Source organism: Myxine glutinosa, chromosome 1, assembly GCF_964187855.1.
Source record: "Myxine glutinosa chromosome 1, kmMyxGlut1.1, whole genome shotgun sequence".
Taxonomy (NCBI): domain Eukaryota; kingdom Metazoa; phylum Chordata; class Myxini; order Myxiniformes; family Myxinidae; genus Myxine; species Myxine glutinosa.
Window position 1 is genome coordinate 275461041 of NC_136261.1, and position 18241 is coordinate 275479281.

Here is an 18241-nt window from a genome sequence, read left to right on the forward strand (position 1 = left end):
AGCGGAAGAACAGGATTTTAGGACCCGTGGGCTGATGCCGTCAGGTCCAGTTGCAGAATCAGAGTCGAGGGTTGACAAACGAGGTCGAGGTCGAGGGTTGTCGAGGGTCGAGGGTTAACTATTAACGGAGGTATTGAATACATTTACGAAAATAGGAAATGGCAGTAATGGCAGGACTAATTTGCATAATAGCATGCCAGAGATACATGTGGCCACTTCAGGAATAGTTTTATTAAGATCTTTGACCCTCAAAACATGGGTCTTGACACCTTATTTGTTCAGTTATCTGCAATATTGGTTGAGATATAGTAAAACTAGATTTTTCGATAATGGCGGCACTAATTTGCATAAAAATAATACGTGGGACATTTTGACAACTTTTTAACATAGCTCATCATTTTCTACACAATTTTTCCAATCTAGTAACGCTGATTAGAAGTTTATTTCCGGGGGGTGCATGATACCCCCCTCTTCCTACTAGACTAAAGCCTTTGTCCATATCTGATGTGAAGATTGAGAAAGGTGCCATGTTGTGAAGCTGGTGTTTTAGACGTGATGTATGTACCAATGTCACACGTCTAAGCTGGTCTAACTCTTCATCAAACTAAAATACACAATTTGGTTTCTGTCTTTCTGGCTGTCTGTCTGACCACGATACATTCGGTTATTACTTATCCAATATCAATGAAACTTGACAGGAGGACTCAGGGTCACACAATGAAGGTTGGCGCGACTTCATTTGCCCGCATCCCCAAGAGGTTGTCTGTCTTGGACGAACGCTGTTTTAAGGTGTAATACGTGTTAAGATAGCTTGTCGTGGTATTTTTCCCAAGGCCATTTCTAATAACAAAAGTAATAACAACTGTGATAATAGCATAATGTTAATATTATTACAAAGTAGTATTAATACTCATAATATCGACCCCCCCCCCCTCCCCCTAAGTGGTTTTTCCTCCTTGAATAAACACCATGTTAACGTTTATAAAAAGCCTATCATGATGTTTCATGGGGGCACCCCAAAATTATTACAACCCACAAATTACATGTTTGATTACCTTTTAAAACGGTCACTACTGCTGTTTAACACTAAACTGAAAGGGAGGAAACCCAGGGCGTGGTGAATTACCAAGCGGCTAGCACTTGCCAAGCTAGCGGTTCCTTAACGGTTTCAAATTGAGTGCCTGCTTGAATTATTAAGCCACTTGGTGAGCACTCTACAATAAACTTGGTAATGAACACGCCCCTGACATTCTTGAGGCCTAAGCCTAGATCTACTGTAATCTATATAGACCAGAGGATAATAACATAACCCTTCCTACCACTACTGTACGGAGTGGGTGTACTTGTATTTGAAACGTGAGATAAAGATGACGCAAAGTATATTCAGCATGTTTTCGATCCAAGGGGAGCAAATCTATTAATCTGATGTCATTGTGTTCTTAAATCTAAATATTTATTCATTAGCCTTCCAGTGAGATTCCGACGGGAAGCCTATTGTTCTTGTAAAGATTATTATTGTCTCCCGTCGCACCGCGGAGCGAAAGGGGGACTATGGTTTTCCCCTCCGTCCATGTGTCCGTGCGTGCGTGCGTAAGCAAAGGACTGCCTTCGAATTTGGTGTGGGTGCAACCACGTCAAATCCAAGATGGCCGCCGCCATGTATGTCTGAACCTTGTGAGCTGAATATCTTGAAAAATAAGCGAAGTACCAACTTCTAATCTGGTGTGTAGGTGTATCTACGCATAAGGAAGAACCCTATTGAAAATTGGGTCGCCACGTCAAAATCCAAGATGGCCGCCGCCATGTATGTTAACCTTGTGAGCTGAATATCTTGGAAAATAAGCGAAGTACCAACTTCTACTCCGGTGTGTGGGTGTATCTCGGCATAAGGAAGAACGCTATTGAAAATTGGGTCGCCACGTCAAAATACAAGATGGCCACCACCATATATATATATGTCAACCTTGTGAGCAAAATATCTTGAAAAATAAACGAACTACTAACTTCTAATCTGGTGTGTGGGTGTATCTTCGCATAAGGAAGAACGCTATTGAAAATTGGGTCGCCACATCAAAATCCAAGATGGCCGCCTTCATGTATGTCTGAACCTTGTGAGCGAAATATCATATAGCATGTTTTCTGCGTCTTACACTTTGTGAACTCGCATCACTTCCCCGACAGGGGACCTAGGCGTAACGCTAGTTATTATCACACATTTTGTGGAGACGATTCCGAGAAAACAGTTATAGCCAGCTCTACGAAACTTTAACTCATTATAGATACCAATGTAACTTAGTGCATCATGAATTTTGTTTTTGTAATTATGACTTGCATTGGCTGCAAGCTTGCCATTGCCTATGATGTCATAAACTTAAACATCTTCTTCTCCAGAACAGTTGAACGGGTCAACATGAAATTTTACAAATATGATCGCCTAGCCATGGGGATAAAAGTTTGCGGGGAAATAAGTCATCGATCACATGGTTTGGTGGCCATATTGGATTTAAAAATAAAACTTTAAAAATCCACTTCTTCGAAACCGCTTGCCCGATCGATATGAAACTTGAAACACGTTTACATTCTGATATTGGAAAATATTTGCAACCCATGATATCAGTCATGTGGTTTGGCTGCCATCCTGAATTTAAGCCAGAAAATTGATCTTTTCTGGAGTACCTCTTAACAGGTCAATGCAAAATGTCATACATGTGATCAACTACTGATGTGGGAAAAATATTTGTAAACTATGATGTCATCAGTCTCGTGATATGGTGGTCATCTTGGATTTAAGGAAAAACTTGACTTTTTTAGGGAGCTTGTATGCAAATCGCGTGTAAGACGGACGTTAAGACGTCGGTTTTTCTTTTCTGTGAATTGCAAGTACACTGGTAAATTATAGTCAAATACTTGTAGTATTAGGGGTACCGGAAAGTAATGTTTTACAAAGTGGAATACACAGCTTAAAAAACATTACTTTCCAGTACACCTAATGTATGGGATTTAAATCTGACTTCCAAAATAATGAGGCATTGGTTCAGATGTAAATAGAACAACCTAACACTATTTTCAAGCTCTTAGTTGAGCTTCAGCAGGTAAGGAATGCTGTATTAAACATCTTGCATTTGGAAATCCCCCTTTTGGGGCCTCCCCAACCTGTTCTCTATTTGGCTTCTTATGAATGGGGAATCAATTCAACTAATTTGCCTCTAAAAATTTGTAAGTGTCATTCCTATTTTCAAATTTGTTGCACGACTTTTTTCGTATTTACTTGACTTAAAATGAAGTTGAGCATTTACGTTGAATAAGACATGCATCTTGTGTACTGTTAACAGTTATGATTTCTGCTATGAACACAGATGGCTTATGATATTTGCTGTGGGTTTATTAATGATTTTGTTTGGGTTTGTATGTCATATAGTACTTCACCTCCTCCTACCCCTCTCTCTCTCTCTCCTTGCAGGAACCCATCATTGAAGCAGCAGTTGTTTTCATATGCTATCCTTGGCTTTGCCTTGTCTGAAGCTATGGGATTGTTTTGTTTAATGGTCGCGTTCCTTATCCTCTTCGCAATGTGATCTGAACTACCTAGCTCATAAACTTACAAGGATCATGTGTTGTGGGCATTTGGTGCTGATGTTTAATGCAGAAACACAAGTTGTATTGAAGTTGAATATTTTTGTTCATCAACATCTGAGAGCAAAACTCCACAAATAAATTGGTTCAAATTTGTTGGGTTTGTTCTTTATTTTTTTTTGTTTTATTATTGCTACGACTTCGTAATTTCACTCTTCTATTCTTGTTCCTGCTATACATTGAATGATGATTGGTTTTATGGTGTTTTTTTAAAATTGGGAGTTCACCCATCACAAGACCGTGCGGCCACTCGAGGCAAAGGAAGGGGCTAAAAATCCTTAAGGCCACTCAAAGGTGGCGGTGTGTGTGTGTTGTCACTCGAGCAAATGTGTATCCATCTGGGAATGAATATCATCTGTTTGTATTGTGCTATTTATCGTCTGGAGGTTGGTTCTGTCTATAGCCTTAGTTTAGCATGTCTTTCAGCATCATTGTCTGCAGTGTGATATGCATAATTGACTTTTACCCCACTGGGTAGAATTGTATCAATGGCCCTCCCTCTGCAATCTGAGGTGTCAAAAAGGCTCTATTTGGTTTTTCTCTTTTGGAGGCCTTTGAGGAAACATTAATGAGCTATCTGGTATAGATGGTAATTTTTGTTACTTTTTATCTTCTGGCCTCTTGTTGCAAATATGACTGTACAACCAGCTACCCTTGTAAAATGCACCAATAACAAGCTATATTATTCTCTTGTGATTCGATATTAAAACTTTATTTTTCCTTCTGATCGTTCATCACATGGTAAATGGAATTGTAGTTTTCAAGAAACTTTTTATTATTATTTTCAGCATTGTGCCACATGGATTGCCTGTGATGCCATAGGACTGACTCCTTGGTAACCACCTCAGTGGTAGAAAAATTTTAAATGTTTTAACAGTACCTTACTTACGACTATACGTTTCACTTCAACCGAAACTGCTCTTATGAGAATAAAAATTGAAACCACCACCCACTCCTCCCCCAACCTGTAAAAGTTACTCCTAAAAAGTTCATTTATTTTCAGATATCGGGAAACTAGCCAGGACTGCTTTTTTATTTTTAGTACAAAAATATAATAAACGGACCAATTTGTTACATTAATTGTTGGGCTACATAAATTAAAAGGGTGTATGTCACAAAATAGAGGGACAACTTGATTGTACAGAAGTAGTGAACTTACCTGTTTATTGACAAGCTTGGGTTTCATTCCCAACATGACTACAAATGGTTGGTTGGTTCTTTGCATGCAAAATATTGTATCAGTAAGTGTGCTGTCTCTTGGATGGATGTTAAGCTGGGTGTCCTATTTGCTAGCATTACCTGGTGGACATTGAAGATTGCACGGTGTCTTTCATAAAGTGTGTGAGTGGCATCCTAAAATAAATTACTGCTGCAAAGGCAAACCACCCAATCCTATTCCTTACCCCGAGACTGCTTTGAAAAGGCTAAACCTGCCTTTGGACAGAACGCCAGTTAAAATGTCATGAGTTTTATGTCGGTGGGTATTTTATTAAAACTTCATGTTCATAAAAGCACACAAAGTAAAGTGAGCGACTCTGAAATTGATCATTTTGTGTGTAAATGAATGTCCTGATGCAAAAAGGATTCATATTTGTTAAGTCAACAGTGCTAACTAGAGAGTTCATAGAACATGATACCCCACGTAGTGTTAAAGTCAATACTTACATTGTAATAAAACGATTATTTTCAAGATCGTTAAAAAAAAATTCTGTAAATTTAACACTATCGAAGCCCCCTTGTGCACCGCCCTATTTAACATGTCCAAGTACTATTAATACTGGAAGTTTTTCTAAGTGGTAAGAAGGCGTTTTGTGTTCTATAGTGTTCAACTATATAATTCAATTTTAATAGAATTAAGATTGAAAAAGTCATATAAATAAATTGAGTTTGATGCAGTGGCTATTACATCAACCTATCTAACACGTTACATTAGTTATCCGTGCCTTTTGTTTGTATCCTTTGTTACGTGGTCCCCTCGGTGAATACCTGGTCTCGGTGACCCCCGGACCGTGAGAGGAACTCCGCCAGCAAGCTGTATTATATATGCGCTTTCGCCACGCAATCCATATGAATTTCACCCAGGAGACAACTGATGTTCAAGGATATATTTCCAATGGTAATGATACCATACAATTTCAATGACACAACCACGGAGATTTTCCCCGAGCAATCAACAATACACAACCATCACCAATTCCCAATTCACAATCAATTCCCTATGATTAAGATGGCCATCTTATACATGTGTGTCCCGGTGAGTACTCACGACACCCTTTTGGTCTCGGTCCCGCACAATGTCTCTGGGCCCCTCCTGACCAAGATGATGGTCGCCGTCGCCGCACTCGGGCGGTTGAACGAACCCCGGGTGGACGTGTTTCCACCGGGCAGGTATCGTACCAGGCACCGTGGCTGCAGCCCCTCGTGGCCACGCGAAGCGGATACGGTAGCGCAAGCCAAACCCCACGCCGCTTGCAAGGCGCGTTAGGCCCCAACGTGCGACCCGCACGCGTCTGTTTGGACGGTGCCGCGAACGATACCAGACGCGGGGTCGATGCACGGCCCCACGTCAACTTGACGTCTCCACCGGGCAGGTACACGTCCCGGTAATTCCTCTCGCCAGACAGGCTTCGGAACGCCGCTTTTCCACGCAGCGCAAGGTCGATCCCACCTTTTGTCGGAGCGGGGCGAGGAAGAATACTCGTCCTTTTTTCCTCGTGTCTTTTCCTCTTCCGTTTCCGGTCACTTCCGTTTCCGGCCACTCCCTCAGAAGGGCTCCTGACCCTCCAACCACAACAACTACACAACAACTTAATATACTACACACGGATAAGCAAAGACCTGAATGGTAATTCACATACATTCACATAAATATGTAACACCTTTATGACGTCCTTAAAAACGGTAAGTTTCCTGTTTGGAATGATTATCAATTTTGTTTGACTGCCAGCCAAGCAAAGAGTAAAAATATTATTTTACTCGCAAAAGTACCTGGTGTTGCCCGGCAATGCAGAGTCACTTTGTGCCCGGAATACGAAGAAAGGAGGGAAGGGAATGGGGGGAGATGGAGATTTGGAAGGGGTGGATGGAGGGGAGGAAGTGGGATGGAATGTAGAGGAGGTGAGGGGGTAAGGGATGGGGAAGGAGAAGGAGGGAGGGCCCTCCTTACACCGGAACTCATGACTCCTTGCGTCATTCACTCACACGAAACTTCTCGTGGCCTTTTTTACACTGTTCACTCACTCCGAACAATTCACGGCCTTTGTACTGTTAACGCACACGGAGCATCACACCACTTGCACACCTCTCACTCGCATGATTCACTCCACGGTTTTCCTTGATCGTTCCCTCATAACACGCTATGTTAGTAAGAGTAGAACAGATTACCAAGTTTGGACCATGTCCAGTCAGCTTTTTTCATTTGTAAAAAGAGATGCAGCATAAAAAACATTTTATTCACTCAGTTTGGAAAAAGTCTGGACCGGCCAGGATCTGGGATCGGGAGCAAATGGGACAGGCTGGGAGATAATCCCGCAAAAAAACACTTCCTTCCATGTAAGTGCTGCTCATCAGGAAGAAGATTACCACACTGTGGACACACACACACACACACAAAATCTCCCATATGATTGCTTGCGATGGATTGAAGCACAGTGGCCTGTTTGAAGTAGTGTTTTGGTAAACCATAAGTACGCATCTAAAATTCAAATTTTAGATGCGTGCTTACGCACCAAAGGTTGCGGACAACCCCAAAGCACCAATGGTTTACCTTTAAAGAGGCCTTTGTTCTACTTTTTAAAGGAAGGAAATAAATTAAATAGACTATAGGCATAGCAGGAGCAGTAGGGTGGTCCAAAAATGCAAAAAAAATCACTTTTTTTATCTGGATTTTGATGCTCTATTGGATTATTGTTAGAAATGGTCTAAATCATTCACCCTAAAAATATTTTGCATCTGAGTCATCTATAAACTCATACACACAACATATAAATTTGTCATTTTGGTCAATTTTAATGACTTACAAAGACTTTAGAAATATTTTTTTCCTAAATAATGTCATTGATGGTACATACCTCTGTGAAGTCCTCATGGTCGAAACATGAGTCAGACATGTATGAACATGTTTCAAGCATTGTCAAACATGTTTCGACCATGCACTCACAGGCACAAGCGCATGCAAAAAGTCATGAACCACAAAATGGCTTAGTACAATAGTGCATGTACTTTTTCCACCTAGGTTGCTATTGGATTGTTCTCATTTAGCCAAATTTGGTGAAAAACGCCATATTTCAATTGAAGTGTGTATGAGTTTCTAGATGGAATTGAGCGAAAATATTTGGTGGGTGAATGTTTTAGACCATTCTAACAATAATCCAGTAGAGCATCAAAATCGGAGAGATCGATGTTTTTTGGACCACCCTAGTACACAGGTGCAACTGTGGATGTCTTGCCGTCGATCCTGCTGGTTAACTATTTTCATTGTATTCAATTCCCACTGGTTAATTTTTTTTTTTCATTTTACTCAATAAAGTTATACTTTGGGCATATTCCTAAATATTTTCTTCACTCAATGTAATTGTTGGAACAGTAGAAAAAGTCAAGTTTAATGCTCTGGCAATGTAGAGAAGGAGGAAGGACAGCTTTGCTGAAAACAGTAAAATATATACACTTGATTATCCAAATCGCTCGTGATAAATTTTGTCAGATTTCACTCCAGGATTTGGTACTTATTTAGTAAACATGATCCAATTCTCCAATCTGAATCCAGATTTTGATTATATGCTTTAATTATTTAATGAGAGTAGATTGTGTTTCCAAGGCAAGGTGCATTTGAATTGGCCGAAACAAAATGGTGGCTTAAGAACCCAGTGATGTGACAGTGGGCTGACGAAGATGGTGCTCTGTCATTTTGGTAAAGCTTTTTGGGGGTTTTTGATTGAGCATTTTTTGGTTATTGCTTGGTATTAACGCACCCAAACACCCAGTTTTCATTCGTGCAATCCCATGAAGGTCGATAAGTATGCATGTGAAGTTCGGGGCCACTATATTTCATGGTTTTGGAGTTATGGAGGAGACGCACAAATAAATACCCTGCCTTTTATTATTATAGATTCCTCATTGTATATGTGCGGTCTGAACAAATTCAGAGGCAAAATACAGCAAAACTGCAGGTTTGTCTTCCTATTCGTGTTCAAAATATAACCATTTAAAGAAGTTGTTCCTCGCTCTTAAACTGATAAGACAGACAGATTGACATGAACCAATTGCTTAACGCTGATTTTCACTTCGCGTGTGTGGGTATTAACAGTTTGGTTGGTGTCTACTTGTCCTGTTTATCTCCTTTTTCACCCCTTTGCACATCACCAAATTTCATAGGCCTAATTAATAATTTTATTTATAGCATCGATATTTACTTCTGTTCACTGTTCCAACTCTGTTCCATTCGACCTCGTTATGATGGCCTTGGAATGGGCTTTAAGCATAACCATCACAGGATATTTTCCTTCTATGGTCCTCCCATCCTATGAAGTGCAAGTCCATCCCATCACCCGTACTAGATGAATATATCTGATACTTGAACGATGCTAGCTGATTAATCATCCGACCTTCGGGATGGTTAATAAAAGGGCTGGGTAACAGGTAATTATAGTATGACCATGAAAATGTCATAATGACCACATGAACAGGTAATTATAGTATGACCATGAAAATGTCATGCGTTAACATTTTGGAGACAATGTACATGAATCATAAAAATTCACCTCTGAAATGAAAATGTATCTTTTAGCTATAAATATTATACAGTGTTAGTATGTAATATAGTATCATTAACAGACTGTGAAACAAATGGATGATAGGCTGTGTACCATGTATGCTGGATGCTCCAATCTACATGCAAGTAATTGTCAAGTTTATTAATTTTTAAATTCTTACAAAATTTTTATGCCTCCGCTGACTAAGTCACCGGAGGCGTTATGTTTTCAGGTTGTCCGTCCGGCCATGATAGGTTTTCGTTACCGCGATAACTTGAGAACGGCTGAAGGGATCTTAGTCAAATTTGGTGCAGGTATGTATAATGATGTAAAGATGAACTGATCAGATTTTGGGGTCATGAGGTCAAAGGTCAGAGGTCGTGTTAGGTAAAAATACTATTTCCATGATAACTTGTGAACCAATGATCTGATTTTGACCAAATTTAGTACAATTATGTAATGTGATGTAAAGATGAACTGATTAGATTTTGGGGTCAAAAGGTCAAAGTCTGTAATAGGTCTATAACTTGATAATGGCTGAAGTGATCTAATTCAAACGGTACAGGTATGTATGATGTAAAGATTAACTGATTAAATTTTGTGGTTAAGAGGTCAGAGCCAGAGGTCATGTCAGGTAAAAATGTGATAATTTGAGAACAGCTGAATGGATTTAAATCATACTTAGTTCAAGTATTATAATGATGTAATAATGTGGGCGGAGGCATATCGGTCGACGTCGTGACGTGGAAGAGTGTTCGAGTTTGAAAGGAATGGCTTATCTCCATCGAATGCATTGTCACTTTGGACAATGGTTTGCAACTTCCTAATTGCAAGATCAGAAGGGTGCACGACACAGGTCGAGGGGATTCCAGTTCTCTTAACCACCAAAATCGTTAGCTTGGAGCTCCATTGCACTACCTTGATGATAAATACTATCGCGTGACGACCCTGTTGTGAACACCTCAGGGTGACACAGATGACCAAACTCGCTTAACACTCTGAGGCGTTCAATTCAATGGCGGGCCTGGTGAGGGAAAGGGGGATGACGAATCTTACCTGGACAGCTCCACCCAATGTCTTCGCACCTGGACAAATTAACTCAAACGACACGGAATTAAAATGTACAAAAACACCGGATTTATTAAAGAAAAAGCCGGTCACAAAATAATGGATGATAAAATTATATTCCTAATTGGAGTGCTCCCATACAGACAAAGGGAAATATAACTGAAAAATAAATACGTGTTTGTGGCACTTAGCTCGAATGGGCTCTTGAATCTCATCAGGAATCTTCAAAAACCCCTCGCGTCCTTGGCGGTAAACTGCGCTCGTTGGCGCGAACTGGGCCTCGCTGCGCGTCCGTTCACTCCTGGCTTCGTCGAGAGCGCAGCAAACAAGCCGTGCCCGTCCACTCATCGTTCTTGCTTGGGAAACCGCACTTCTCAGTCCGCAGTTCTTCCTCATGATCACGATGAAGATGTTGGAACACGACCATTCGTGATGAATCTTCCATGCGCAAGAGCAATAGTGACCGTTTGCGATGGGATCCAGAACGAGAAGACTAAAATGTCGGCCGATCGCTACCCGCGGTAGTGTTAGATGCCTGGGTTCGTTGGTTTTTACTTAGTGTCATTAATTATGGTGTTGATTGATTGGCTTGGCTGTGGTGCATAGTACTGTGTCATAAGGAACACAGGAAAAGATTACAGAGGCAATTACATACAGGGGATTAATTTACCCATAATCCCTCGCTAATTAACAAACCCCACACCTCTCACGGAGACGAAGATACAAGCTTACCCGACATACGGTCTACACAAATTTCCTACTTATGACACATTGATGTTTCTTCTTCATAACAGTTGGAGCACACTACCTGTGCATTCTACCTGGAGTAAAGTATTGCCTACCCCCTACAAATGTAACAATACTTTATATATCATTGGCAGGGATACCCGGCATTGTCCAGTGCTGTTGTAAACCTGTTGGCATTTTAAAGAAATTTAAAAAAAAGTTCTTTTATTTTTGTGGGGGCCTAAACACTTACCATCCCTCTCTTAAAGAATGCGGCCGGGGATCATTTACTATTACCTTTCACATTGCTACAAAGGCTTAGGCACAAACAAGGATGCTGACGGTGGAAGGACAGGAAGGAGCAAGAGTTGGGTCAGATACTTCAATGCAGAAACATGGTGCATAAACTATACAACAGCTGTTAGATGGACGATCTCCAAAACTTTGGTCGTGACTCATCCCATGCCGATTGTTCTGGATTAACCTTGTATTTAGACTGGAGCGGAAACAGAATGACACAGGGGTGGAAGTGCTTCTTCCTGTGTAAGCTGAACGAAAATAGGGGGACACAATTGGGGTAAAGTGGAGCCTTATAATTGGCCATCACCAATCAGACCCTATCTCAGAATCATTTATGGTGAAGATGTGAAAGGTTATGTGCATGTTATACATACAGTCATGTGAAAAAGTAACCACCCCATGTAAAGTTTTGACTTTTTCAACATACAGCTATTTGATCTTCATTTCAACAATATTGATAGATTAAGGTGATATAATATAACAAATATCATGAAACATTTACATTTTGTAGTCCATTGTATAATTTAAATAAACATAAATGCAAATTTCGCATGTGGAAAAAGTAAGTACACCCCTACATTTATCACTACTTCAAATACCTAAAATTAGAATCAGGTGCACCAACTCAGGTGCGAATGATTAGAACGTCGTTAGAGAGGATCTTGGAGGAACCTGTCTTATTTAAACCTCAGACATTTAGTTTGGTTTGCTCTTTGTTGTTGAAGTGTGTGGCGTCACCATGCTTAGATCAAAAGAGCTCTCTGGGGCCTTCAGAAAGAAGGTTATAGATGCCTACGAGTCGGGGAAGGGATTTAAAACGATCTCCAAACAATTTGAAATCAATCATTCGACTGTCTGGAAGATCATCTACAAGTGGAGAAGATTCCAAACAACTGCCAACTTGTTCAGGCCAGGCCGCCCCAGCAAGTTCAGCCTGAGAGCAGACCGCAAGATGCTGAAAGAAGTCTCGACGAACCCCATAATGTCATCACGGGACCTACAGGTAGCTCTTGCCACTGTTGATGTCAAAGTGCACGAGTCTACCATTAGAAAGAGGCTGCACAAATTTGATCTACATGGGAGGTGTGCCAGGAGGAAACCTTTGCTGTCCAGAAAAAACATCAGGGCAAGACTAAAGTTTGCCAATGAACACCGAGGCAAAGACCTGCACTTCTGGAACAATGTGCTTTGGACAGATGAGTCAAAGGTAGAGCTATTTCGCCACAGTACCAGAAGAGATGTTTGGCGGAAACCAAAGACAGCATTTGACCACAAGAACCTGATACCAACTGTAAAGCATGGTGGTGGAAATATTATGGTTTGGGGCAGCTTTGCTGCATCAGGGCCTGGGCAGCTCACCATCATATAATCCACTATGAATTCTTCATTGTACCAGAGGGTGCTTGAGGATAATGTGAGGCCATCTGTCAGAAGTTGAAGCTCAACCGAAGGTGGACCTTGCAACATGACAATGACCCTAAACATACCAGTAAATCCACCAAGGAATGGCTGAAAAGAAAGAAATGGAGGGTTCTGGAATGGCCAAGTCAAAGACCGGATCTACATCCCATCGAGATGTTGTGGGGGGATTTGAAACGAGCTGTGCATGCAAGAAACCCCTCAAACATCGCACAGCTGAAAGAATTCTGCATCGAGGAGTGGGCAAAAATTTCTCCCAGTCGATGTCAGAGACTGGTAGACAGTTATAAGAAACGCCTACTTGAGGTTGTTTCTGCCAAAGGGGGCAATACCACCTATTCGAGCCAAGGGTGCACTTACTTTTTCCACATGCAAAATTTGCATTTATGTTTATTTAAATGATACAATGGACTACAAAATGTAAATGTTTCATGATATTTGTTATATTATATCACCTTTATCTTTCAATATTGTTGAAATGAAGATCAAATAGCTGTATGTTGAAATATGTTGAAAAAGTCAAAACTTTACATGGGGTGTCCTTACTTTTTCACGTGACTGTACACTCTTGAATGTGAGTAGCCTTTTAGGGTCTTGAGTTCGAGCCCCTGTCGTGCCATTGAATTCACACCAGGTGGGTTGACTCAGCTTGTCATCCTGAGGTCAGAAAAATGAGCAGCACCTTACTGGTACCAGGGGGCACTGCATCAACGGCACAGCGGCGCTTTCAGAAAATGATGCATGGATGCATACGAAATTGATGACCGACTAATACCGATAAACTGAACGTATAGTTGAAGTCCATCCGAGAGGGACTGCACACATCAATTACTCACTCCACATGTGAAACACCAGGATGGCAGTTTACAGCTGGGCCGAGATTCAAACACAGGTTAGATGGGTTAGAGGAGAGTGTGCATACCTCCAGGCTATCCTGCCAACCCAATGATTTATGGAGCTGTGAAATACATTCTTGGCTAGCTTTTCCTTTTCTTCCTCTTGTCTACTTATTTTAAAACCCTCTGTAGTTCTGATTCTATTTCCACCTGTAATTTCCCCATCTTTGATTGCAAGGGTTGTACTTTCAACACTATTCAGGCAGTATAGTAGGGGACCAGCTAATAGATACCGTGACCATTTTCTCAGGACCATGGTTTGAAGGCATGTTTTGAATGATTAGGCAATACTAAAAAAATTTAGCCGGGGGACCCCTCGCAAAAGTGTGGGCTAACTCCACCAGAGGGCAAAATCCAAGATGGCTGCCAATAATACTGATTTGGCCATATTTCCACTTCTAATTAAGTTAGAAAGATGATTTTTGTGTCTAAATATATGTTTTTGAGGTCAAGGAATTAAAAAAGAACAACTAAAATAATGGGAATTAAAAGTTACTTCATTTCTAAACAAAATTTCACTGTTTCACCACAAATCAACAATTTATATATGCTATCGTGCGGACCCTTCCGGTTAACCCCAGGGACCGCGGAAGACCAGAACGGCTTTAATGGAGGCGACGACCAAACGCGGATTCTACTTATGAAACGCGGGAGGAGGAAGGGAAGTGGAAAGCTGCAGCAAAAGCGCTTACCTGGGGCGCGCTGACCGCGGCTTCGATCCTGTAGGGAATTAATGTACTCGACAAACAAGATTTCAAATGTACAAAAATAAAGATTTATTCCATGGAACCCGATAACAAGAAACGGGACGGTAATCAAATAAAAGTCCTAATTTGGGATCCCACGCACCGCACTTCAAATACGCCACACAGGAATGGATTACAAAAGGAAGTGTCTCGTCGTGTAATGTTCTGTGGTGCGTCCTTATCTGTCTGTGGTCTGTCGTCCCCACTTGGCTCCAAGCTCCAAAGCACCGCGAAGGCCCGAGCCAACGCCCGCGAGGTCTGTGCACCACTCCAAGCTCCAGAAGCACCGATCGCACACAGGGCACCAAAAGCACCATGCGTCCAACGCAGGCTAGCAAAGAACCCAATAACTCGAGCAAGAGCTGGACGTGCAAGAGGACGTGCTGTGCAAGACGTGCCGGATCTGCCAGAGGGAGCTGCGCAAGACGAAGAGAGCGTGCTGCGCAAGACGAAGCGCCAGATGTCCAAGAGGAACTGCTGGATCTCCAAGAGAGCAATTGTCGTTTGGTGCGCCCTGATATAACCTGCGGCGGTGACGTCAGCCTTGGCGCGCCACCCAATCAGCGCCTTCGTACTCGTTGGCTGGAGGTTCGCGCCTACCACGCCAACCCATCACTCGTTCCCTGTAGCGTGGTGATAGCTCATGCTATTCGATGTGGCGAGGCCTGTTGGAGGTGTAGCTGGTGGCGGCCATCATCGGCGGTGTCCTGGCCTGGTTTCCTTGCCTGTTCCTTCCGAAGTCACTGTCAGGGAAGGGAATTATTTAATGTTGTACTACAGGGCCTGTCTAAATGTCTATGTTGGTGTGCATTGCCAGAAGGGACAAAGGTTTGACTACCAGGTTTGACGCACAGGGGTTTATCTTTAATCCCTAACTATCAAACATTCGAACATCCTGGTATGTTCACAAGCAGACATCTTAACCCGCCAAACCGGACTACACAGAACTTATTACAAGGTAGATTCCCTATCGTGACAGTCGAAGCATGTTACCTATTCAGATCTACCTGGCTCTAGATATTGCTCTACCCTACCGACATAACAATACATTTGTATGTTCCGAAACTGGTGAAATATGTTGTGTGCAAGAGACGAGATGGAAGGGAAGTGGTGTGAGAATGGTGAAGGGTATGCAGGGACAGAAATACAAGTTTGTGTGGCAAGGGTGCTTGGAGGGCGTGAATGGTGTTGGTGTCCTGTTTTCTGAGGAGTTTGTAGACAGTGTGGTGAGTGTGACTAGAGTGAGTGATAGGTTGATGATGGTAAAAATGATGATTGGAAAGCTCTTGGTGAACGTCATCTCGGGATATGCTCCGCAGGTTGGTCGGAGCGATGAAGAGAAGGACAAGTTCTGGTGTGCGATAGAGAAGCTGATGGAAAACGTGAAAGATGAGGAAGTTGTTGTGGTAGGAGGAGACCTAAATGGACATGTGGGAAGGAGTATGGATGGTTTTGACGGAGTTCATGGGGGTTACGGATATGGTGTGAGAAATGGAGAAGGTGAAAGGATTTTGGAGTTTGCTGATGGAGCTGATTTGTTGATTTGTAATACTCAGTTCCAGAAAGAGGATAATAAGCTTGTTACATACACATCAGGTGGGTCGACGACAACCGTTGACTACCTGATGGTGCGTAGGCGAGATAGGGGGCACCTCCGAGACACAAAGGTGATCCCGGGGGAGGAGGCTGTTTCACAGCACCACTTGGTTGTCTGCGACGTAAGGGTGAAAGGTGCGAGGAGAGCTCGGCGGGTGAAGTACCAACCGAGAATGAAGGTGTGGAGGTTGAAAGAGGTGACAGTAAGGGAGGCATTAAAAGAGAGGCTGAGTAGGGTCGAGGATGATGTGGTTGAGCTTGAAAGTGGTTGGATGTCAATGAAAGCTTGTCTGTTGGGAGCCGTTGGTGAGGTATGTGGATGGACAAAAGGACCACCGAGGCACTCGGAAACATGGTGGTGGGATGATGAAGTTGGAAAGAGGATTGACGAGAAGAGGAAGAAGTTCAAGGAGTGGCAGAAGGCGAAGGGTACGGGAGCAGAAACAGCAGAGCATGAAAGTTATAAGGCAGCCAGGAAGGCTGCAAAGAAAGAGGTAGCAAAGGCGCAGGAGGCATGTAGGAAAATGTTTGGAGAACGCTTGGATTCGGAAGAGGGTCAGAAAGCAGTATTCAGGATTGCAAAACAGATAGCGAAAGAGAGGTGTGATGTGATGGGGGTGAGCTGCTTGAAGGATGAAGTGGGACAAATCGTTGTCGACCCAGATGGAATTAAAGGAAGATGGAAAATATATATGGAAATGCTGTTGAATACAGAGAATGAATGGGATGGCAACATAGAGAGTAACCCAGTTTTAGGACCGGCAGAGAAGATAACTGAGAAGGAAGTTGAGGAAGCGATAAAAGCAATGAAGAGTAGAAAAGCGGGAGGGCCGACGGGAGTTGTGGGAGATATGTTGAAGGCAGCAGGAAGTTGGGGTGTGAAGAGAATGACAGAGATCTGTAATCTGGTGGTGAAAGAAGGCCGCATTCCAGTGGATTGGGAACTGAGTACCCTCGTCCCTCTATACAAGGGGAAAGGTGACCCTCTGGAGTGTGGCTCGTACCGAGCGATAAAGTTATTGGAGCATGGAATGAAGGTATTGGAAAGGGTGTTGGAGAGGAGGATAAGGAAGAAAGTGAAGATCGACGAAATGCAGTTTGGATTTATGCCAGGAAGAGGAACGACAGACGCGCTTTTCATTGTGAGGCAGTTGCAGGAGAAGTACATGGAGAAGAGGAAGAAGTTGTTTCTTGGGTTTGTTGATCTGGAGAAAGCATTCGATCGGGTTCCACGCAAAGTATTGACATGGGCATTGAGGAAGTTAGGAGTGGAGGAATGGTTGATCAGAGTAGTGATGGCAATGTACAAAAGAGCGCGCACAGCTGTAAGGACGAAGGACGGGAACAGTGGTGAGTTTGAGGTGAAGGTGGGAGTGCATCAGGGGTCGGTACTAAGTCCACTACTATTTGTAGCTGTGATGGAGGTGCTGGCTCAGAACGTAAAGGAGGGTTTACCGTGGGAGTTGTTGTATGCAGATGATCTGGTGTTGATTGCGGAAAGTATGGATGGACTGAAGGAAAAGATGAACACGTGGAAGGAATGTATGGAGACAAAAGGTCTGAAGGTGAATATCGGAAAGACGAAGGTGATGGCAAGTGGTAAAGCATGTGGTGAGGTGGAAAGAACTGGAAAGTGGCCCTGTGCTGTGTGTAGGAAGGGTGTCGGAGTGAACTCCATTCAGTGTACAATGTGCGCTGAGTGGGTTCATCAAAAATGTAGTGGTCTGAGAGGGTCATTAACCAGTGTGGCAGCTACATTCAAATGTAAGGTGTGCACAGAGGGAGCTGCAGATGGAGGAAATGTTGAGTTGGATCTTGGAGACGGCGTGAAGCTGGAAGGTGTGAAAACATTTTGCTACCTCGGAGACATGCTGAATGGAGAAGGTGGATCAGACTCGGCAACGGTTGCTCGAGTGAGATGTGCATGGAAGAAGTTTCGGGAATTGAGTGGCGTGCTGATGATGAGGGGAGTGTCGTTGAAGCTGAAGGGAAAGGTGTATGCTGCATGTGTGAGAAGTGTTATGATTTATGGGAGCGAGACATGGGTAATGAACGTAGAGCAGCAACGAAGGTTGGAAAGGGTGGAAATGCGAATGGTTCGACGGAT

General features: G+C 42.6%; 1 protein-coding gene across 1 annotated transcript in view; it reads left to right on the plus strand.

The window, feature by feature from the left end:
• LOC137437620 (ATP synthase F(0) complex subunit C3, mitochondrial) overlaps positions 1-3729 on the plus strand; it is a 268961-nt gene extending 265232 nt beyond the window's left edge. The window contains exon 5 of the mRNA XM_068132096.2: positions 3461-3729. Coding sequence (XP_067988197.1) covers positions 3461-3575 — 115 coding nt within the window. The 3' untranslated portion in view covers positions 3576-3729. The remainder of the gene's footprint in view (positions 1-3460) is intronic.
• Positions 3730-18241: the final 14512 nt, after the last annotated feature.